The sequence below is a fragment of the Fukomys damarensis genome, unplaced genomic scaffold (assembly GCF_012274545.1).
Source record: "Fukomys damarensis isolate Sample0158 unplaced genomic scaffold, DMR_v1.0_HiC HiC_scaffold_3, whole genome shotgun sequence".
NCBI classification, from domain to species: Eukaryota; Metazoa; Chordata; class Mammalia; order Rodentia; family Bathyergidae; genus Fukomys; species Fukomys damarensis.
Window position 1 is genome coordinate 27861248 of NW_022900915.1, and position 23641 is coordinate 27884888.

At 36.7% G+C, this 23641-nt stretch overlaps 1 protein-coding gene and 1 pseudogene across 1 annotated transcript in view; both read left to right on the forward strand.

The window, feature by feature from the left end:
• Positions 1 to 23641, forward strand: part of Slco4c1 (solute carrier organic anion transporter family member 4C1) — a 62276-nt gene that overhangs the window by 21880 nt on the left and 16755 nt on the right. Inside the window, exons 5-10 of the mRNA XM_010608656.1 lie at positions 13778 to 13960; positions 16066 to 16162; positions 18051 to 18172; positions 19607 to 19722; positions 20996 to 21140; positions 21577 to 21772. Coding sequence (XP_010606958.1) covers positions 13778 to 13960; positions 16066 to 16162; positions 18051 to 18172; positions 19607 to 19722; positions 20996 to 21140; positions 21577 to 21772 — 859 coding nt within the window. The remainder of the gene's footprint in view (positions 1 to 13777; positions 13961 to 16065; positions 16163 to 18050; positions 18173 to 19606; positions 19723 to 20995; positions 21141 to 21576; positions 21773 to 23641) is intronic.
• Positions 14921 to 15048, forward strand: LOC117287505 (annotated as a pseudogene).

A 23641-nucleotide genomic window follows, 5' to 3' on the forward strand; every position in this document is an offset into this window, starting at 1 on the left:
TCTTTCTACTTTCTACTCAACTCCTTACCCTTTGTGGTACAATGTGTTCATTTCACTAAACTTTCTGACTTCGTTACCTTCATTGTCTCTTTGAGGAATTTTTGAGAAATTTTTGTGAATTCCTTTAGCTGCTCTTTGTCATAGAAATATCTTATTTCCCCATCAATTTTGAAAGATAGTTTTGAGAATATATTAGGCTGGGTTGGAAGTAGTTTTCTTTTAGGGATCTTAACATTTTACTCCAAGCTTTCCTGACCATTAAAGGTTTGCTGAAAAGTGCGATGTAATTCTAATGGATTTAACTTAATAAGTGATTTGTTGCTTTTCCTTAAGAGGTCTTAAGATTCTGTCCTGTGTTGGGCTTCTGAGATTTTGACCGTGATGTGTCGTGTTGAAATTTTTTGTTCTCCGTTACTTGGGGTTCTGAGTGCCTCACTTATTTGTATGTTAAATTCTTTCTCCTTACTTGGAAAACTCTCTGTTACTTCTCTAAGCAGGTATTTATGCCATTTGTGCTGTCTAATCATTTTTCTCTAATTCCGATTAATATTAGTCTTCTTTGTGCCATCCAGCAGCTGTCAGGTCACCTGCACCAGCCTTATGTTCTAGCTGTGACACTGCCCTCATAGGGGTCACTTCTGCCTGCTCACACTGTCAGTAGAATTTTATATAATCTGGATTTTTCTTTGTAACCTTTCCTTTTTGGCACCAGGGATTGAACTTGGGTCCTTGCACTTGAGAGGCAGGCGGCCAAAACACTGAGTTAAATTCTTGGCCCTTTTTTTTTTTTTTCTTCTTTTGAGCTAAGGTCTCACCTTGTACTTGAGGCTGGTTTTGAACTCACTATGCAGCCTCAAAGTGATCTTCCCACCTCAGCCTCCTCAGTGCTAGGATTACAGGTATGTGCAACCACTCCTGGCATTCTTTGGTACTATTTTATGGACTTGAATTCTTTACTAAACTAGCCAGTCATGTTTGCTACTGTTTTTCCCCCGATTAAGTTTATTGGTACATTTAAAGCAAACATTCATCACTGGGATCTTGTACCTTTACATGACAGGTCTTGGTTCTTATTTTTTTTCCATACCTCTGCCCTCCCTTCACCCACTTCACCCTTGCTTATTTACAAAGACTTTGTTTCCGTTTTTTCCTTTTTTCACATTTTTTATTTTCCTTTATGTCCTTTCCCCTCCCCTTTCCACTTCCCCTTTTGTTTGGAACTGTTTGGATGGATGGGTTTTTATTAGTGTGTTCTGTAAGTTCACTGGTCACTATTATGTTCATTAAGTCAATTATCTGTTTAGTTTATTATCTTTGAGCATATCAAGCACCTTATTGATCTATTTTTTTGTCTCTTTTATTACTTTGTATATTTCAGCTGTTTGACTTTTGATTTCCTCCACATCAACATCCCATGGACCAGTTTTAGGGGTAGTGCTAGTTTTTGGAGGCATTTTTTTCTCATTTTGTATGTTTCTTTGTGTGTGTGTGTGTGTGTACATGCACGCATACTGAGGCCTGAGGTTTAATTACAGTGGAAACACTCTGTAGTATGGTGACCTCTTTAGTTAGAGTCTGCTTTTCAGTGATGCATTCTGAGCATGGTTAGCTATAGGTCCTTGCCTGTGCCCCAAGATCTGGCCTCAGTTACTTTGGGAGGGCAGGATGCAGTGTAATTGGCCCAGCACTCCGTTCTGCAGGGATGGGCCATGGTATTGTTGACACAAACAGAATGAAGGAATGCAAAAACTGCTCTACATATGAATTTGATGACTTAGATTAAATGAACTAACTCCCTGAAAAGTACCAACATCCTCTACTCTCTCCAAATGTAGTAGACTTGAATGGCCCTGCAACTACTGGTGAAACTAAAATTTTGAGAGGCACCACATTTTAGTTAAGAAAAACCCAAATGGAAGTCTACATGGCCAAATGGTTTCACCTGGGAGATTCTAGTGACTGTACCAGGAAGCTTTAAAATAAATTCTAGATACTTTCTTCCATAAAATAGAAGATGAGGAAGACTTCCCAAATCATTATTTGAAGAGGGTAGTCCCCTGAAAATAAAGCCAAAGAGTATAGTACAAAAAAAAAAAAATGATGTACTTTATGAAAATAAATAAAAATTCTTAAGAAAATATTACTAAATAGAATTACATTTCCAGATGAAGTTTATTCTGGGATTCAAGGATAGTTTAATATTAAAAAAAGTCATCCACTATATTAACAAGACAAAACAGAATAACCACACAATCATCATATCAATAATATATAAATATTTGATAAAGTTCAACAATCACTTGTGATTAAAAAGTACTCAGGATCCAGGTGTGGTGACCCACACCTGTAATCCCAGCACTTGGGAGGCTGAGGCAGGAGGATCACTGTGAGTTCGAGACGAGCCTAGGCTTCATCGTGAGTTCCAGGGAAGTCTCAACTACATAGTGAGACCCTGTCTCAAAAAAAAAAAAACCCTCTGGAAAAGAGTAATTTGGCCAGTGTATTTATGAAAAATTTTGGAATGATGAAAGACTGAAAACTTTTTTCGCTGAAGATCAGAAACAAGATAAGAATGTCTGTTTTCACCATTTTTATTCACAACAACATTGGGAATTCTAACAATTTTAAATAGACAACAAAAGAAAACAATACACAGAAAATTTAAAGGAAGAAAACTGTCCCTGATTTCATAAGACACAATTGTCTACACTAAGATCATCAAGGAATTTACAAAGTAGCTTTAAGAACTAATAAATTAGTTCAATAAGGTCACAGATAGAAATTTAAAATCAGTTGTTTCTGAATGTTATCAAATAAGTAACTCAAATTTGAGATTTTTTTGTTTTGATTTGTTCATTTTATTGCTACGAATTTACCTCTCAGCATCGCCTTAGCTGTGTGTTGCAATTACGATATATATTCTTGTTTCCCAGGAGTCTTCTTTGCTCCATGGATTATTTGTTTGTTTCATTTTTAAAAGTTAGAGGTTTTTCTTTTTTTTGTTTCTTTTTGATATCTTCCATAGATAGATAACATATAAGACTTACTATTTTAAATTTATTGAGGTTTACCTTATGGCCCAAGACATGGTCTGTCATTTCATGTATTGTCTGGGCACTGAAAAGAAAACTTGTATTAATGGCAGAAAACTGCCATTATTTCATGGAGTGTCTTACGGGTATCAGGTCCTTTTGGTGATGTGGTTGCTAAAGTTATTCTATAACCTGAGTAATCTTCTGTCTAGTTCTATAAATTGTTTAGAAATTCATTAACATATTTAAATATGATTATAACTCTTCTTTTGTTCTTTGGTCTTTTGCGACAGGGTCATGCTATGTGGCCTAGGCTGACCTTGAACTCACAACCTCAGTGTTCAGATTACAGGTGTGCCCCACTACGGCTGGCTAATTATAGTTTTGTTTGTCCTTTCATTTGTTTCTGTTTCATGTTTTACAGTTCTGTTGTTGGTGAATATGTATTTAGGATTATAATATTTTGTCATGTAATGTGCACTGTGTCTGGTACATTTCTTTACTCTGAAGTCCATTTTATTCTGATACTAATATAGCTATTCCTACTTCAGTTAAATGTTTGGATGATATGTTGTTTGATCTATACTTTAAATTTCATCATTAAATTTGAAGCAGGTTTCTTGTACACTGCACATAGTTGGGCTATTTTTTAATCTGCTCTGCCAATATCCATCCCTTGATTGTATTTAGGCCATTTAGGGTTAATGTAAGTGTTGATAAGTTAAAGTTGGTGTACATTCTTTTATATATCATTGATTTTGTGTTTGCCCTTTCTCTTTGTCATTTCTCTGCTGCTTTCCTGTAGGTTGCTGAAAATTCTTTTTTTTTTCTTTTTTTTCGGAGACAGGGTCTCACCATGTAGTTGAGACCTCCCTGGAAGTCATTATGTAGCCCAGGCTGGTCTCGAACTCACAGAGATCCTCCTGCCTCAGCCTCCCGAGTACTGGGATTACAGATGTGTGCCACCACACCCAGCTTCCCTTCTGATTTAAATGTTATGTTTTGAGTTTTCCTTGTACAGATTCTTGACGGCTCTAGATAACGTATTCTAAGTACATAAGTTACCACTTGGCATTGTATTATTAGAGTTTGGATCTTAGTTAAAACTTCTGCTTTCACTGCATGTTGTGACATAACTCTGATGCGTTTAAGAAAAAGGTGGGCAACACCTTGTTACTGCCAAGTATGGTAAAAATCCAAGTTCTCCAGTTGACGCCTAAGATGGACAGGACCCTGATGATCTTTAAGCGATGAGAGACAGCTCTGGAATGCCACTAGAATTGCACTGGTTCCAAGCTGTCTGAGAGGGTAGGGCTGACTTGTTACTGTTCCTCACGACTGCAAGTTATGGCCTCGTTGCCAAGGGAGTGTGCTGAAATGTGTCACTTCACTAGGTTTCTTTTTACAACACCATGAAGGCAGAGAGGGAGAGAGGTGTCTTTGCTGCATTGAGATGGAAATCTAGGCGAACAATGCAGACTTCACTGGCAAGGTAGTTTTTTCTGGCTTACAGGCTATTGAGTGTCGCAGTTGCTTCACTCTATTGTTAAACCATGAAAAGAGACCCAGCAACATAAACAAATGAGCACAGTTGTGTGGCAATAAAGTCTTATTTACAAAAGCAGTCAGTGGGCTGGAATAGGCCTGGAACCTTAGTTTGCATTCTCAAGTCCAAGTAACTGTTGCTTTTTGGAATTGCGCAGTGCTACAATCTTATATGAGAAAACAAGTATCATAGTTCTCAATTGGTGCCAATTTTCCATGTCTGGAAACATTTTTTATTATTATGAGGATCTGGGATCTCTTCGGTAGAGATCAGGGGCATCAATAAAAACCAGAGTGTGCACAGGAGGGGCCTTCACAACAAATAATTACCTGGCTTCAGGTGACCCAGTGCCCAGATTAGGACTCTGCCTTGAACATACTGTGGTCATTTTATCACCCTATGGGACTGATGGTATTAAACTCATTGGATTTCAAGAGTTGAAAAATACATTAAATGTGTTAGAAAAACATGCACTGCAGGAGACAGCACATAAACTGCAGACCTTTTAAAGCTCTATCAAAATTGTTACATTTCTAAGGGGCTCGGCAGACCAGACTGTCACAGCACCCACCTGTCCCTTGCACATAAAGAATAAGGCACAGGGGCTGGGGGTTGAGCTCATTGGTTCCACTCTCTGCCTCACAAACACAAGAGCCCAAGTTTGATCCCCGGTACCAAAAAAAGAAAAAAGACAAAAAAGAATGAGGCACAGTGCTAGCTGTTCCTTTTCCTTTTGAAAGTTGGGTGAAATCCTTCTCCTTATTTATCTACATACTTCAACCCATTTCCCGGATAACGCACAAGGCTACCACATACTAGTGAAGAGTAAGACAAAATAAAGTTGTGCACTAGTTATAGCAGTGTTTGGCAGGCAGAGTATACACAACAGCAGTCATCGCCAGAGGGAAACCACCATGAACAAAGACTCCTGTTTTTGTAGTAACACCACTATGGCTGTTCATATGAAAAGCAGCTTTGAGTTGTTCCCAGCCACTGATAGGTTAAATACAAAGGTGATTGTAAGACCTGAATTTCACATGACAAATTATTATTTTATCTCTTTAGCAAATAAAATTTACATAGGGTTGCATTCATTGGTAAATAAAATGACAGGTACTGTTAGCTGTGCAACGCACAATGCACGATTAACTGCATGAGCAGGCATCTTGTTGTTTCAAGCACTGGTTGAAAGGCCCTTGGACCCCTCCCTTTGAAGGTGAAGGAAGGTTGTCCTTATGGGTAGAAGTTGGCATGGCCTTATTAGCATGACTTGGAGGGCTCATTGTGAGAAGCTCACAAAGATTTTTTTGTAGCTGGCTCGCAGAGGAGGAGACATGGAGGCTGGTTTACAGAGTTTGCAAGGTGTGCTGGCATCCACACGTGGGCAGCTCTGAACAACAGCCCCAAGCAGTCATATTCCTCAAAGGCAATGTTAAGTAGTGCTGTCGTCCCAGCACTCTGGAGGCAGAAGGGTCACCATGGTATAGAGATGTGCAGGGGCTACATGGTGAGTTCCACACCAGCCTTAATTACGTAGCAAGGCCGTGTGTTAGAAAAACAAAAACAAAAAAAGTAGAAATCCAGTGTTGACAAAAGGAAAAAAGTCCTGGGGTACAGATCTGTACTGATTCATAAACAACACTGCTAGGTCAGACGATGAGATAGAAGCTTTAGAAGAAACAGAAACGAAAGCTGCTTGAAAGGTGTGTAAAAAAGCCTAGCTGCGGGAAGTATGCTGTGCTTCTTGGAATGGGTCCAGAAGGTAAAGGGGATTTGTTATTTGCCAGTGGTTACTTGAAAGGATCTATTATTGAAGTGGCTGTCAAAGAGAGACTGGGTGGTCCATCCAGTGAGTGTCAGTCAGGGTTTTTCCCCACTGTTGTGGCAGTTGTAGGATTGTCCTAAGTAAAAGTAATTATAATGACATTAACAAAGCCAAGCATCAGTTAAAACTCATGCACCTTGCCTTGTGAAGACTGCTTTATCTACCTCCACTGCAGATTAGTTACCTGATTTACTCCTCACAAGCCTGATCCTGAGACCTTCTGTGACAATATTTTCCAGGGCAAACAACATTGCCAGATCGGCCAATATATATATCTGTTCTGGCTGCAATTGGTCTTTCTGAGACAAATTCATATTCTGGATAGGAATTTGCTGTCATTGCCTGTGATACATCTAGCAACGCCCAAGGGTGTTTGACTTACATGACGGCGTACTCATTCTCATTATATCAGATACAGTATCACTTCTGAGTAGGAAACTCAAGGGAAGCACAGGTTAGTAGACTCCTCATGACATCCGCTTGTCTTGCCGTGTACCTCAACACCCAGGAGCCTCTGGTTCCATAGAATGGTGTCTGTTGACGTATAACTTGCAGAATGAAGTTTGCTTCCCTCCTAAAAATGTATGCATTAAAGCAGAAACCCCTCTGGTGGTAGGTCCTCTGTAATCCGAACACACAGGGTAGAAAATAAAGAATGACAGTAGTCTGCTGCTTCTCAGTACTTCACCTAATAATGGAGTTTAATGAAATTTTTGCTCCCTGCCTTGGTCTTGCTGAATCCTAGTCTCCAAGGGCGAAATTCTTTTGTCATGGAACACTGTCATTGTTCCCTTAAATTCCAAAGTCAGACTCTTTCCTAATTATGTTTTGTTCTTCATACAAAATAATCAAAAAGGGGAGGCAGTGGGTTAGGTAATAGATGCCAAGGGAAAACTGAATTGTTTCTTTACAGTTGCATGCAACAATATATTTTGAAATGAGTGGATTTACCTGGATGCTTCTAAACACCTCATAACCACAGTACTTGTTAAAAGAAAACTTCCATAACCCAATAAAGAGCGAGGATATGTAAAATCCCAGACAGACTGATGTGTAGACAGGGGCACAGGGAATAGGAACTGGGTAATGGAACAGGAAGCCATGCATACCACTCAGGCCTCTGGCCAGCTTGAGAGGAAGAGCTACAGAGTTTGATGGTCCATCCCACTCTCTTTTATTTTCTTTGCCACTTTATATTAAGAAAGCTAGTGGTGGCCAACATTTCATGGTTGGATGTTTCCCACTGTGTGTCAGGTGGGAGAATGACTGAATTGACATTATTCCATGATGATAATTTGCCAATAACTTTGTGAGAATTCATTATACTAAATGGAGTTATTCCTGTCATACCCCCCACTAAAATGGGGCTGAGGGGTCCCAAAGAGAGGGAATCTCTCAGATCATGAATGGCTATGGTGGTTCATTTCCTGCCTCAAAGAACAAATTCAGTGAACACACTGGATTTAAAACCATCTTTCTCAGCAGCTGACATGGAATTAATGACTGACCAGATAACTGGCTTTTATAAGGTGACCGTGAAGCTCTCTGATCAGAAGTAGCCAACTGCCTCCATCACCAGAAGGGCCAGTGATCTCTCTGTCACAATAGTGCGAGTAAATTTCTTGGCTCTAATAAAGCCCACCAGTCTTTCCTTTCTACTCTGGATAGAATAGAGGCCACCCTGGCCTGTGGATCCGTGTCTTGGAATCCAAGGAAACGAGAAGGTATGCATGTGTGTATTTGACAGGTTACTTAGAAAATTTGAGGTAGGCATTCAAAACATTTCTGTAAGCATTTCTACTGAAATAAAGTGCCAAAAATTTTTGAGGTAAGATCTAATCATCAGTTTCCTTATCTAAAATGCAAACTCTTCCCAACCCTGGCAGCCAGGAGGAACAGGGAAAACAGTGCCTGTAGCTTCCAGGTATTTAGGTCATACATATACCTTGGGCTGCCAGCCTGCGAGTGGGTTAAAGGTAAGCTTGACCTGGATATTTAACTTGTAAAGATTCTGACTTGGCATGTATATTTGCTTTTGCTCTTTTGCTGAAGGCTCCACGAACTTGCGTAGGCAAGAGTGATCACTGTCTACTAAAATCAGGATCTTAATTAATGACAATGCTTTTCTAAATTCGTAAACAGCATAGCACTCCCTCTTGTGGTATGCTTTTAAATCACATGCCTTTTCTCTAGAGTTTTTAATTGACATAATAATTGTACATATTTATGTGCATGTATGCATGACTAGTGAGTGGTAATTCAGTACATGTATGCAATGCCTAATGACCAAATCAGGTAATCAGCCTTTTTAAGTCCTTATACATTCATCATTTCTTTATTTTTGGAGCCTTGGAACTCCGCTCTTCTAGTTCTTCATAAAATTTATAATAAATTATTAAATATATACAATATGAGAACTTATTCTTCTTATCTAACTGTATTTTGATAAACTTTGTCCAGTTTCCCTCTTTCAAATAACGTTGAAAGCATTTTTCAGACATTGATTTCCTACTATAAGTTGATTCACATAGTTCATCAACTAATTCAACAGAATTCACAAAATGGGTGAATCTAGTAATTTAATAAATCTATTATAACAATAAAATTTAATACATTTATTTTGTGCTTGCTATTTTGATCTTACATCTCAAAATAAAATATTTTTAAGCAAATGGAACTGTATTCTCTAAAATATTTTTTATCTCCCTCTGAATAAGTGAATTTTTCCTATTTGCCTAGCTGTTCAAAATAGTATTCCTTCACTTTTAAAGTCCAATAATTTTACAAGGGAGTCTCTTGGTGTTAGAAGCCCTGAATCAAATTTTTCTGAGATGCTCTTTGCCCTTTTAAATTATGAATCTGTCATTTATCTGGAGGAATGTTCCTTAATTTCACCTTGGAATGTAGAAGCCTTTCCTATTCGGTGTGATTATGAATTTGTTTGATTGCTTTTGTCTGAATCCAGTATCCATAATTCTGTCTAGTCTATTAAATCTTAGTTTTTTTTTAGTTTGTTCATAGTTTTCAATTCTATTTTCTCTGTCCTTGTAATTCTGTCTTTATTCTCTGTTGCTCATTATGGTATGACTATTGTTTGATAGTTTTGTTGTTTTATTTTACATCTTTCTGACGTTATTTCAGCCCATGTTTTCCCCCCATCTTATCATGTTTCTATGAGGCCTTGTTTTGAGCTTTCAACTTTACATTGCTTTATTTTATTTATTTATTTATTTTTGTAATATATTATGGTGATATTTCTTGACAGATTATTCTGCCATGCTATTTGATTTTCTTTTTCAGTTGCTATTCACCTTTGAACAAGGTGAGGTGTTTCTTAGCCAGTGTTTTGTAAGATGTTTGTATTATATTTCATAAGTAGATTTCATAAGTATTGGTTAATACAGAGCTTTCCAGGCTGTACTATAAAACAGGTTACAGCCAACTGAGGCACTGATGTCTCCAAACCTTAGTAAGCCAAAGTAGTTACAAGAAACTTGTGATGGACAGAGAGGTAGTGAAAATCAGTGACATGAGACCAAGTATCTAGAAATAAACCTAAGCACAGGAAAGTTAGAAGAAAATGTGTTTGGATTAATCCCACAGAATTCTGGATCTCCACTGAAAAATATTATGAGTTAAAAACAAAGAAAAATGCCAGGATGTAACCATTGTTAATTTTTATATATTCATGGAGTGGAGCAAAAGTCATGTATTAAATTCAACATATCAAGTAAATCTGACAAGTCAGTTCGCAGAAAAAAATAGAAGTGGCAATAAATGTATAAAATGATTAATTTCTTCAATTATTTTTTAAAAATTAAAAATGTTTTTAACCCATGTGATTGGGAGTGATTTAGATTTCATTGTGTAAAGTGTTTCTGCACTGTTGGTTTCTGCAACTCTTTGGTAAAGCATATTGGCAATATCAAAACATAAATATTTGTACACTTTGACCCAGCAGTTCCATTTTGTGAAAGCTGTGCTACAAAGAGGCTTGCACAACTGTGCCAAGGGAAAATTTTCTCTCTTTTTTTTTTTAAGCAAAACATTTATTGGTACATATAACAATAACATTCATCAAAGGGAATTTGTACCTGTGCATGATATATCTTGCTTCCTCTTTTCTCCCATTGCCCCTCTTTATTTGCAAAAGCTTTGTTTCTATTTTTTCCTTCTATTTTTTTTATTTGCCCTTCTTTCCTTTCCTCCTCCTCCCTCCCTCATCCCCCTTTTCATTTGAACATTTTCTTCTCATTTACCAATATCCGTTATACATTTTGGTCCTTAATTTCTCACACCAGGGAAACACGGAGCTATTTACACATGTGTGTCTGATATATCCCCCTTAAGTTTCTGGTCTCAGGGTGTATGCATTTAGCTAGAAGTATCTCAAGCTTATCTTTCTTGATGCCAAGGTAAATTTCAGAACTGTAGATCACACGCTGGTACAGTGGTACAAGCTTGTGCACCCATAGTTGTAACCCAGCTACTGGGAGTCTAAGAGAGGAGGATCGAAAGTTTGAGGTCAGTTTGGGTGACTAACTCAGTGAGATGCTGTTTCAGAATGAAACTGCAAGAAAATGTTGTGGGTATGGCTCACTGCCAGCGTGTGCCTTGCATGTGTGTGATCTTGCTTTCAGTTCTCAAAACTGAAAATTTTTTAAACTAAAAGAAGGAAATATATACTACAGAATTGTAATGGAAGAGCAAAATGATTTAAATATGTGGTAATATTTATTACATTATTATTAAAATATTTATGGTAGACTAGGAAAACAAAGTATAGGGAATTTATTGTGTAGAATACTGTAGCACTTCTAACAAAGACTCTTTCCCTACCTACCCCTTCCCCCCCCACCGCCCACATTTCTTTCTTTCTTTATTTCTTGTTACTTTTTGACCAGGCTGGACTACCCCTCCCAGCAACACTCCCGCCTCAGCCTCCCAAGTGCTGGGATTACATGCATGCACTACCACACTGTGCTAAAAACATTTGCATAGAGTTTTAATTGCTGCATAAAAGATATCCAGACCAGGTTGATAACCCCAGCTAATCAAAAGTTTGAGGCAGGGAGTTTGAGCCCAGGTATTTGAGACCAGCTTGAGCAACATAGTTAAGTTCCTGGTTGAAAAACAGAAAAAGATGCCAGATATGTAAGTGAAAGCTTTAAATTGTTTGGTGTAAAGATAGTTACATTTAGTTTGTCTATAGCTGTGTGAAAATTAAATTAGTGCACATGTGTGTGAGGTGGGGTCCCAACTGCCCACAGGTGTTACTGCCATTAAGCTGGGAAGAAGAGGGCAGGCAAAAATTAGAAAGTTAGAAAGAGGGCAGGTGAATGGAGAGTTTTTTTTTCTTCTCAATATTCTGTGGTATTTGAAATTGATTTAAACAAATATGTTGAAGTGCAAAAAAAAGGAAAAACAAAAGAAACTTTGACAAGATGTGATCACAATCCTTAAAAAAAATAACATTAAAGAGTAAAGATGTGGTTTCAGGGGTTTCTTTCCCTGAAAAAGAAAAATACCAAAAACTGTAAAGGATACTCGTATAGTCAACTTTAGTACCAGATTACCATGAATCATGCATACTTGCTGTTTTAAGAAGTACTTATTATAAAAGGGAAATAAGAAAAATTAGTAAACCAAGAAATGCATGTAGATATGCTCAATATCATAATGAGAAATTGTTTAACATGCTGTCTGAAGAAAGTGAAGCTTAAAACCAGGAGTTACAATTTGAATGTTTCATATGGCCAGGGAATTAACATAAATAAAGTAGACAGCCAAGTTACAGGTGCATATTACATGTCGCGATATCTATGAACACATTACAATATAAATATTTAATCTTAGAAGGTATGTTTTAAATTTAAAATGCATGTTTTATGTACAAATTTGCATCTGATACTTCGATGGCTGTGAACTTAATTTTTTCATACCAGTTAGAGAATCTCAGGAGGGATGTTTAGGGACTGCACTTATCCGTCAGAAAGCAATAAATCTTGATCTGATGTAAGGAGATGAAAGTGGAAGGAGCTGAGGCTGTTATTAAAATGCAGATCCCTGAATATTTACATCAGATTCAGAGAGAAAGTTCTGGGAATACTATTTTTAACAGGCATCTCATTTCATTAATATCAAATGAGCTTAAGAAATACGGATTTCACGTAATATCCTGTCTTTACTCTCTTTTTTTCATTAAGTTAATTGGTACATTTAAGGCAAACAAGACAGTTACATTCATCATTGGGATTTTGTACCTGTACATAATGTATCTTGGTTCTTATTTTTTCACCATTCCCCTGCCCTCCCTCCACCCTTCCCTATTTACAAAGACTTTGTTTCCATTTTTTCCTTTTTTCATATTTTTTCTTTTCCCTTATTTCCTTTTCCCCACCCCTCCCACTTCCCCTTCTCCTTCAGCCCTTTTCTTCCTGCCTCATATTATCTCTTATACCATTTGAACCTTATGTACACTTTGTTTCTCACACTAGAGAAACTATTCGGTATTTACTCAGGTGTGTCTTATTTATTTCACTTAAGAGTATGGCCTCAAGGTGCATCCATTTAGCTATAAATGTCTCTAGTTTTTCATTCTTTCTGGCTGAGTAGTACTCCATTTTATAGACAAACCACATCTTTACTCTTAGTGTTATTTTTAAAAAGATTTTGATCACATTTTAAAAATAACTAGTTTTCCTTTGATGATATTCAAAATAATATTCTGTAACCCTAAATATTGCTTCAACAAAGAAATTTATACAAAAGAGAACTAGATATAACTTCAATATTCCTGCTTCATAGTAAATATTGAGGTTTATTATTTTGTTCTAAATATCCTATAGTGTAAGTACATTTTTCAAATGTGTTTACGGTACTGTTGAGAAATTCATTATATTGATTATTCTGAACTTCTGACTTGGAAAAATAAAGACTACATTTTTCTTTCTTAATCTAAAAGCTGTAGGGCTGGGGATTTAGCTCAGTGGTTCCGCTGCCTGCCTGGCAAGCACAAGGTCCTGAGTTTGATCCCCAGTACCAGAAAAACAAAAACAAAACAAAAAAAACTATACTTTATTGGTACCACTTGCTTTGATTGTGTTTAGACTGGCTTATTTAACATTTGTTAATTTTGATTCTTTAAGTAATATTCCTTAGTTTTGTGACTTTCTAAATTTTGGCATGTAACAGTTCACAAATTTTCTGTAGTGCTCTACATAATTTAAATATCAAATGAAGTGACTGGAAGAAATAATTAAAGGTTATGGGACAGGTACTTAATTAATTGATTAATAATTAAAGGTATATAAGACAGGTACTTAAATAATGGGCTGATTTTACATAAATTACCTTTTCTTTTTTTCACTAAAGACACTTGCTTAGCAAGAAATAGTAGCACCAGCTGTCCCTCTTCAAGATCATTGCTTTCTAGCTACCTGTATGTCTTCATCCTGGGCCAACTGTTGCTGGGGGTTGGAGGCACCCCTCTCTACACCCTAGGCACCGCCTTCATTGATGAGTCAGTGCCTACACACAAAGCTTCTCTGTATATAGGTAAGTCTGCTCTTCCCTGGAACAGCCTTGGGATTGTTTTGTTTTGTTTGTTTACTTTAGAGTAAAGTATAACATAAGCTTGTTAAAAAGTTTGTTGTAATGTTATTGGTATTTCTAGTAGGTAACCCCAGCGTTACTTTCGTTTATCTTATTATTTATTGCCACATCAAATCACCAGTGAATAGAATGCATAACGACTTCTGTTGGTGTCCTGCTCTGGGCCGCTGACCTTACTGGATGGGAAGAACTGTCCGGGCAGCCTTGTTTCTTGATTGCTTGAATCCCTGGGAAATTTACACAGGCAGTGGGGTTTGACTTACTGGATCCTGTGTGAACTCGAGGAGAGTCCACAAGAAAAGCCACAGGAAGGTGTCCAGAGATGCTATGGCATTTTCCATTTAAAAATTAATCTTTTTAAAATAAATGACTCTTTTTTTGGGGGGGTGTGGTTTCTAATATAAGTTGCTCATAAATTCTTCCGTGAAGACTGGAGCTAACTAGACTGTGCAAGGCCCTACATCTGATTTTTTTTTTTTTTTTTCTGGTACCGGGGATCCAACTCAGGTCCTTGCTCTGGCAAAGCAGGCAGTGGAACCACTGAGCTAAATCCCCCACCCCCTACATCTAATTATTAACTAATTTACTGGGGCATACGTTTTCTCTCTATTACTTTATGATTGTATCATAGAGAATTATTGACCTAGTCACTGAATGCCAGAATGTGTGTTCAAGATGCATAATAAATACTCGCATTGGGAATAGATAATATATTGCAACTTGATTCTTTTTTACTTTCTGTTCTTCCTCTCCTCTCCTCCATCAACAAATCCCCTTCCTATTTTTACAGAATCCTAATGTAAATACTTCTGAAGCAGTTTCATATTTTTATAAATATAAAGTTAAATGGAAATTATTTTTAAAAGTCCATCAACAAAAAGGATTTATAAATGACTGATTTCCATCGCTTCTCGGCCTTTTGGCTAAGATCAAGTGTAGTATAAATGACTGATTTCCAGCACTTTTAATCATATAGCCTTGTTCATAAAATATTACATACTTGAATTTTCTTACTAATATTTTTACATTATAAAATACAACTATAAAATAAGATGATTGAAAGATAAAATTATTACACGTTTTCAGATGAACTTTATGTTGGAGACTTATCTAGTGCATAAATATTTTTTGTTACCATATGTGCTTACTTTTCAATATAAACTAAGTTTCTTGCTCTCTTGTATGGGCCAGGGATTTAGCTCAGTGGTGCCACCACCTGCCTTGCAAATGGAAGGTCCTGAGTTTGATCCCCTGTACCAAAAAAAAAAAAAAAAAAGAATAAAAATCACACCAGTCAATAAAAAAAATCTCAAGGATGGTAACTAAGTTAATTTAGTTTTGCAAATATTCTAAATTATATCTGGAAAACATTAAATATTCGACAGACATAAACTCAAGTTAATCCTGCTGTTAATAACAATAGGAGAGTCATGGAGGACCAGTGGCTTACTGTTCTTTTTTTTTTGTACCGGGATGGAAATTGGGACCTTGCACTTGCAGGGCAGGTGGCAGCACCACTGAGCTAAATCCCTGGCCCTAAGTGGCTTATTTTTAAGAAACAGACTTGTCAGCAAATCCAGGTTTTGAAGTTTGTGTTAATGCAAAGCAAAGAATGTTTTCCAAGTGGGTGCAGAGTGGGAAAAGTTTCTTGTTTCACATTGTTTTCTTATAAACAATATTGTAAACAATATTACTGTAGCAATTATTGTAAACAATAATTAACACTGTCACTAAAAGAATGAGTAGATATACTATCCCTACCACCAGTGAACATAATGTAACTTACCATGGATTTGTAATGACTGGTTTTATTGTAATTTTTATTATAGTCAAACACCTTTTACAATGAGTCATGCATTTTAAGTTCCTTGACTTGTCAGCCAAATGATACCATCCAAATGCTGTTTTTCTTAAAAATCTGGGTAATTTTGATTTAGGTCTAGTCATTAAGATTTTTCTACCGTGAAATATTTTTCTTTGTGTGCTGTTGTTAGCCATGGGAAGAAAAGTACATACAGACATTTCCAGTGTCTTTTTTCTTCTTCTAGGAATTGGCTATTCTATGTCACTCTTTGGCCCTGCCGTTGGCTATGTGTTGGGAGGACAGCTGTTAAACATATACATTGATGTTGCTGTAGGACAGAGGCAAGGCGATTTCTTTCATTTCATTTCAATAATGCTAATGTCACAGATAGAGTGTTTTCATCCTACTTACTCCGAATGGTATGAGGGACATTTTAGGAAACAAAACTCAAGCACATAAGTTTTGGTTGGTATTTTACAAAGACTTCATGAATCAATACTGCAGTTTCTCTTTATTCATATAAGGATGTATGATAGAGTAACCTGGTACATATAAGGAATTCAGTACCGGTTATGTTTTCATTAGATTTAGTTAGAGATAGCCTGCATTGTCTCAAAAGGCTGTGATTCTCAGAAGAAATTCTCCGGTAGCTCTGATAATGACGCAGTGATCCCAATGATGTCACAATAACTGTGACAGATTAATAATTATAGATAATATTCATTCCACACTATTCTAAACATTTTTTTTCTTTTGCTAGTGGGAATTAAACTCAGGACCTTGCTCTTGCCAGGCAGGCACAGTGCCACTGAGCTGCGCCCCCGGCTAAACATACATTTTTTTTAATTAACTTACATTATTTTACTTACTCCTGCCATATCCTGTAAGGCAGTTGACCCCTATACATTAGTAAGTGGTCAGCACATGATTTGAAGTAGAATTATTTACTCCCCTGTTCCCCTTCTCCTTTTTCTTAGTGTAGACACTAGTGATCTCTGATGAGACTCCTATCTTATTTTACCGTTAAGGAAGCTGACAGATTCTGACTGCTTAATCATGAATCCTAACTGCATGACCATGAGTTCTAACTGCATAACCAGATCCTTACTGCGTAGCCCTTGGCATGGCCATGAGCACCTGTGGGCCTAGACATGAGATGTGTTCTCTCAGCTGCTAGTGCTAGGTTAGTATTTTAAAGACGATTAAGAGGTGCACAGAAGTAATGCAGGAAGCAGAGACAGGTTCTTAAATGACGTTTTAATTTTATTTGGAGAAATTGATAAGTTGTATGAGTGGTATGTTTGGGAAAGAACCTATTGACATTAGAATATGAAGGCTGTTTTTCAGTTTTTCACACCAGATAAACTATTCGGTATTTAGCCAAGTGTGTCCTATTTATTTCACTTCAGAGTATGGCCTGAATGTGCATCCATTTAGCTATAAATGTCTCTAGTTAGAAAAACTCAAAGTGTAAATAAGGTTCAAATGGGGTAATTGATAGTGTGGAATAGGAAGAAAATGGCTAAAGGGGAAGTGGGAAGGGGAGGGGAAAGGAAATAAGGGAAGAGAAAATGTGAAAAAAGGAAAAAATGGAAACAAAGTCTCTGTAAATAGGGAGGGGAGAAGGGGCTGAAGGGAGGGCAGGGGTATGGGAAAAAATAAGATCCAGGACATTCATGTAAAGGTGCAAGATCCCAATGATGAATGTAACTGTCTTGTTTGCTTTAAATGTACCAACAAACTTAATGGGGAAAAAGAAACATGAAGGTTGTTATAAAAACTCTTAATAAGTCATTTAATATTTTTATCTGCAAAGAAATGCCATAATGGAAGTAGAGTGCATGGGCTTTTAACAGAGATCAATGATTTGCTGTTGAGATGTGTTTAGTACATACAGCAGAGATGTAAACAAGAGTAGCTAAAGTTAAAGAATGCTTAGGAATTCTACGTATGTTTTCAATGTAGGTATGTTTTCATCATACTTATATTAACTATTACATTTTTTGGACTTTTTGTCATATTTGCCAGTTCAAAGTACTTTCTAAACCATTACTCTTATAACCAATTTATGTGTGCTGTTGTTTGAATCAGCACAATGGCTTCATTAAAATTTTTGAAATTATAATAATATTCTGCTGTATGCACTTGACTTACAAACCATACGATGATCACAACTGAGTTTTCATTAACAAGACTGCGTGGACTATGACTGGTTTCTCTCTCGTGCAGCGCTGATGTCACTAGAGATGACCCGCGGTGGCTGGGGGCGTGGTGGATCGGATTTCTTATAGCCTGGCTCTTTGCCTGGTCTTTGATAATACCTTTCTCTTGCTTTCCAAAACATTTACCAGGTAAACTTATTTTCTTTAAATTCATGATGTTTTATTATAATTCTAGGCCGGGTTTTGTTTTCCATATGATAAATGTGGGACAGATTCACCTTGTTTGTTTTATCAATTGTTTGCCTACAAAAACTTTCTAACATCTAAATTCATTAGCAAATATTGAATAGCAATCTTAACATTTATGGGTTTTCTTTATTTTTAATTAACACTTAGTAAAACTGTTCATATCTTCCTTTTATTACTTAGTAAATTTATTATGTTTTATCTCGATTCCTGCTTTCAGTATATGCAAGATAGAATATCTTTTAAACTATTAGTTGTGTTCAGTTAGTCACTCATCTCAAGGACCAACCTGCCTCAAATAATTCATTTTAATTATTTGGAATCGAAAGTACAAGTCCTTTTATTTTCAGTTATCACCAAAGTTATGCTGTAGCTTTCATTTTTAGCAAATTTCAATACTAGTCTTTTCATACAGTAAATCTTGACAGAAAATAATACCTATTCCTTTCTCTGTGAAATCTGTAATTAAAATGAGTATTTGTAGAGGCATTTCTCTATGTTAAAGGTATTTGTTTCTGTTGATATTTTCAAGGGAATAGATGATTAACTTTTGTGCATAGGCATAATAGAGCTGGACAGACTGAAAATAGATGGACTCATTGATTTCTTTATACCCTGGGCCATGCAATTTCTAATTCTGTATGTTGGCTGTTTTCTCAGATTTATTCACAGTACTATTATTAAAAATCAAAGGAATGCAGTGATAGATGGCAAACATCATTTCATCTGTTAAGCATGTTTTTTCCTTAAGGGAGCAGAGGGAAAAAGCCATCAATGTACTTTTATGTGTATAAATGATGAAAGGAAAACAACCATTTGAAAGTGAAAGAAATTTAAAATTTCAAAAGGACAAAATATGTGTTGGGAGAAAAATGTGTCATTTTAATATCTAGACTGGTCAGCACTTCCTTAGTCTTGATGAATGCCCGCTCCTAGCACACCCTGATTACAAACATTGATATTTGAACAGCCTTGTTCACAGAGAGGAACTGATCTCTTGTGTTACGGAATTTATATATTTCTGGAAGTATGTGTCAATTAAAAAGTAATTATACTACTCTACCATAAAGAAGGATAAACTCGAGACATTTTTAGGTAAATGCATGCACCTTGAGACCATACTTTTAAGTGAAATAAATCGGACACATCTGTCTAAATAGCACATTGTTTCTCTTGCATAAGAAATCCAAAGGGTAAGTAAGGAGCTGGATGGAGACTAGCTATCGGGAAGTAGGAAGAAAATGTTCAAAAGGGAGGGGGAACCAGGGTGGAAGAGGGGAAAAGGGAAGGGGAGGAAATAGGGATTAAAAAAAAGAATGGAAGGGAAAAAATAAAATGAGTAAAATGGTAAAGCAAACAAGTTTACTGTATTTGTAGGTACAGCAAAAATTCAAGCTGAAAAAATTTCCCAGACACATCAGAGTAAAAGCAATTCCTTGCCACACATAGATGATTTGGGGCAAAGTATGAAAGATTTTCCAGTGGCTCTAAAGGTAAAATAAAACAGCTTCTCTCTTTCTCTCTCTATCTCTTTTTCTCTTGCAAATACACGTGTACACAAGTACATATGTATGCATGTGGTGTATACAAATAGCTGTACATTCACAATACACACACACACAGCCCCACACAGATCTTCTATTTTGTATTCTCGTTTGCTTACTTGCTGCCCTTCTAGAGTTGTACAAACAACTCTCCAGTTCAATTTTGACTCATTTCCCTCTCAGTAGTCTCTGGGATTCTTTGCTCTTCTTTATTTAAATGTGTGGCAGTTGGGAAGTTTCCTGTGTGTATGATTTTTTAATTTGCTCTTTCCATGTGTAAGCTTGTAAATTTTTAAAATGTATGCTTGACTCTAGGAAATGTACTGGGTTATGCCTAAGTATAAAGATCCTGAGTGGTTTGCAGGTACAGGCAGCTATTTTACGATGCTCAGCCCTACACCCATGTAAGGATCTTGATGATTGTGTCTTTTCACCGTGGAATAGTACCATGGTTTTGATCCTTAGAGACCATTCCCATCTGCTCACTGTTTCAGGTTCATTCAATGGACAAAGGAATTCAGAACACAATTTTCTTTTTCATTCATTAAGTTTATTGGTGCATTTTAGGTATACAATACGCTGACATTCATTTTTGGAAATTTGTACCTTTACATGCTGTGTCTTGGTTCTTATTTTTTCCCCGTTCCCCTGCCCACCCTTCAACCCCTCCACCCCTCCCTATCTACAAAGACTTTGTTTCCATTTTTCCTTTTCTCATATTTATCCCTTCCTCTTCTTTCCTTTCCTACCCCTCCCATTTTCCCTTCCCCTTTTGACCTTTTGTATTTACCATTATAACAATTTTATTTATTTATAGTTTTTGGCACCGGGGATCAAACTCAGGCCCTTGTGCTTGTGAGGCAGGCAGAGGCACCACTGAGCTCAATGCCCAGCCCCCATTGTCACAGTTTTAAAAGTCAAATAAGTGGTAAATTTGCAGTATGGACATTTATAGTTTAGACCGGGAATGGAAGCCTTTCCGAATAGGCATTTGCCTCCTCTCCCTGGCCCTTTGAGTGAGATAAAGGAAAAATCATTTGTCAGTCCTCTAGTTGCTCCATCTATTAATTATCCACAGCTAAATGTTTGTGATATAGTATTATAATGTTTACAGATATCATATGTATTAAAATGTTTGCCATTTCATTGTGCAATCGTTCTCATGCTACACTTGGTAATATGATCATAGTTATTTATTTGGTGAACTGTATTTTTTCTTTAGAATTTGATGAGGAATACTGTCTTTATGTGTTTAGTTCTATCAACTTCTTCAGAAGCCTTAATTACTACTGGATTTGCTACATTTTTACCTAAATTTATAGAAAATCAATTTGGACTGACATCCAGCTTTGCAGCTACCATTGGAGGTAAAATATTGTCTTTATTCTCATTCACTCTAATAATTTACATAATCCCATTAAATTTTAAATATATATGTATATATATACATACATACATACATATATATATATATATATATATACATATACATATATATATTTAGATATCCCAAGCCCTGAAATTTATACCTTATCATGATTTAAAGTTCCTGATTTTTCTGAAATCAATTTACTGTATGAAGTCAGAGACACAAATCCTACACACTAAAGAGAAATCTTAATGCTCAGTGTTTAATTTTACTAAGCCCTCACTTAATGGATCTATTAAGTCATTTATGCATATATTTCCGTGTTGGACAAATACTTTTATGTGTTACAGCCCCAGTGGTGTTTGTTTTGATTCATTCTGTCAGTATGAGTTGCTGAGCATGCTTGTGTGCTTTCTCGCTGTTTTTCTCATTAGGAGCTGTTTTAATTCCTGGAGCTGCTCTTGGTCAGGTTCTAGGTGGCGTCATTGTTTCAAAATTCAAAATGACTTGTAAAAATGCCATGAAGTTCGCTTTGGTCACTTCCGGAGTTGCACTTGTGCTGACTTTTATACTTATTTGTGCCAAATGTGAAAATGAGCCATTTGCAGGTGTCTCTGAGTCATATAATGGGTAAATATGTTCCAATGCTTTTTCATATTAATATCAGAATAAGAAATTACGTATCCATTTTAAAATCAAATGATGAAGAATTGACCTTGTAAAAATTTTAAACTTTTTAAAATTTTAAGAATGTGTGTGTTTAGATTACATAACATATCTTCTTAGAAGTTGTTGCTATTTATTCAAAGACTGGCTAAGAAACAGCTACCATGTGCTGGGCAGTGTGCTTGGGTTGGATACAAAGACTGATGCAACAGAAATTTTGCCTTTGAGAAACATGCATCTGCTATGGTTTGAATTTGTTTCCCAATAGTTGACGTATTGGAAATCACCCCCAGATTCAGATGTCAGTCATGTTTGGAGGTGAAGCTTTTGAGAGATAATTAAGGTTAAAAGAAGTCGTGAAGGTAGTGCCCCCCCCAGATGCCATTAGTAGCTTTATTAAGATGAGGAGGAGAGATCCAAGCTACTTGCTTGCTCTGCCCTACTGTATGATGCCTTCCACCATGTACACATAAACGCGCTTTACAAATTATCCAGTCTCGGGCCTTTGATAAAGCAGAAAAAGCAGACTAAGACAGCATTGTAGTGAGAATTTCACATTATAGGTCCCATTAATTTAAAAAGTTTAAGAAACAAAAATTATTTCCTATGAAAAATCATCTTAAAAGATTGCTTGAGAATGGACTAGAAGAGAATTAAAATAAGGACATCCCTAGGCATTACTGTATATTTACTTTAAAATTCAGGGTTTTTGTACAGAAATGAAAACTTAATAACTTAGCCTGTCCTGTACAGTTTCTGCCTGAATTATCTTGATCATATATCTTTCTTTCTTCACCTGCTTTGTTTGGCTTTGAAATCCGAAGCCCAGAGTAAGTGTTCATGCGGAAGGGCATTGCATAGTCGTGTATTTTAAAGCTCACAGTGTTATTTTACTTATTTCATTACATGTGCGTGAAGCTGGTGAAGGAGGTGGTATCCCAGGCCCAGGACTCCAGAATTTGTGTAAACAATATCACTCAGGTGACATTAGTGGAGTGTAATTTGCTTTTGCCAATAACAGTAGTCATGGGTTGCACTTGCCTTTCTGCTTCCCTTCACGTTATGTGAGGCTGAGTGTCCTGGAGCGGTGTGCTTAGGCTCCATTACATTTATTATTTATTCAGCACATGTTGAATGCTTCCTCTGGCAGACCTTTGTGGTCAAGTGTGTGTTCTAAAGGAGAGCCTGGGAAACAAAACAGTGAATGAACAATGACTTAGGCAACTGGGGATACAGAAAGGACGATGGAATTGAAAAGAAAGAAAGCTTTTCAATTTTAGTTGATTACATTCATGAAAGGTTTCATGGCCCAGTAGTGGAGTTAGTTTACATATCCTGTAAGGCTACAAAGAATTTTCAGATGTAAAGATTTGAGAGGAGAGAAAGGCAGAAGGAATGTGCTAAGTGTAGATATAAATGCCATACAGAGTGAAGTCTAGGTTCAGGGATCAGCTTGAATGGGATATAGGTTATGTGTCTGGAATAGCAGAAAAATATCTGGAAATGTAGATAAAGTTGTGCAGACCTGACTTTTCACCCCTAATGCCTCACCCAAACATATCCTAACAAACCACTCTCTCTGTATATTCCCTTTGGAAAGACAGAAAGTCCTGAATAGTTGAGCACACAGTTTATCAGCCTGAGCAACAAAGTAGGTGTCAGTCCATTCAGTCTTTTCTCCTTGCCACACGAGTTACTGCCAGGTAACCGAAAGGAAGCAAAGTGATGCTCACCATCAGAGGAAGGAAGTGTGATGGTGTCTGCTTGAGGTGCTATAGGCAATGGGCCTTCAAGACCCATCCAGACCTGGAGCAGAGCGATAGTGCTTAATAC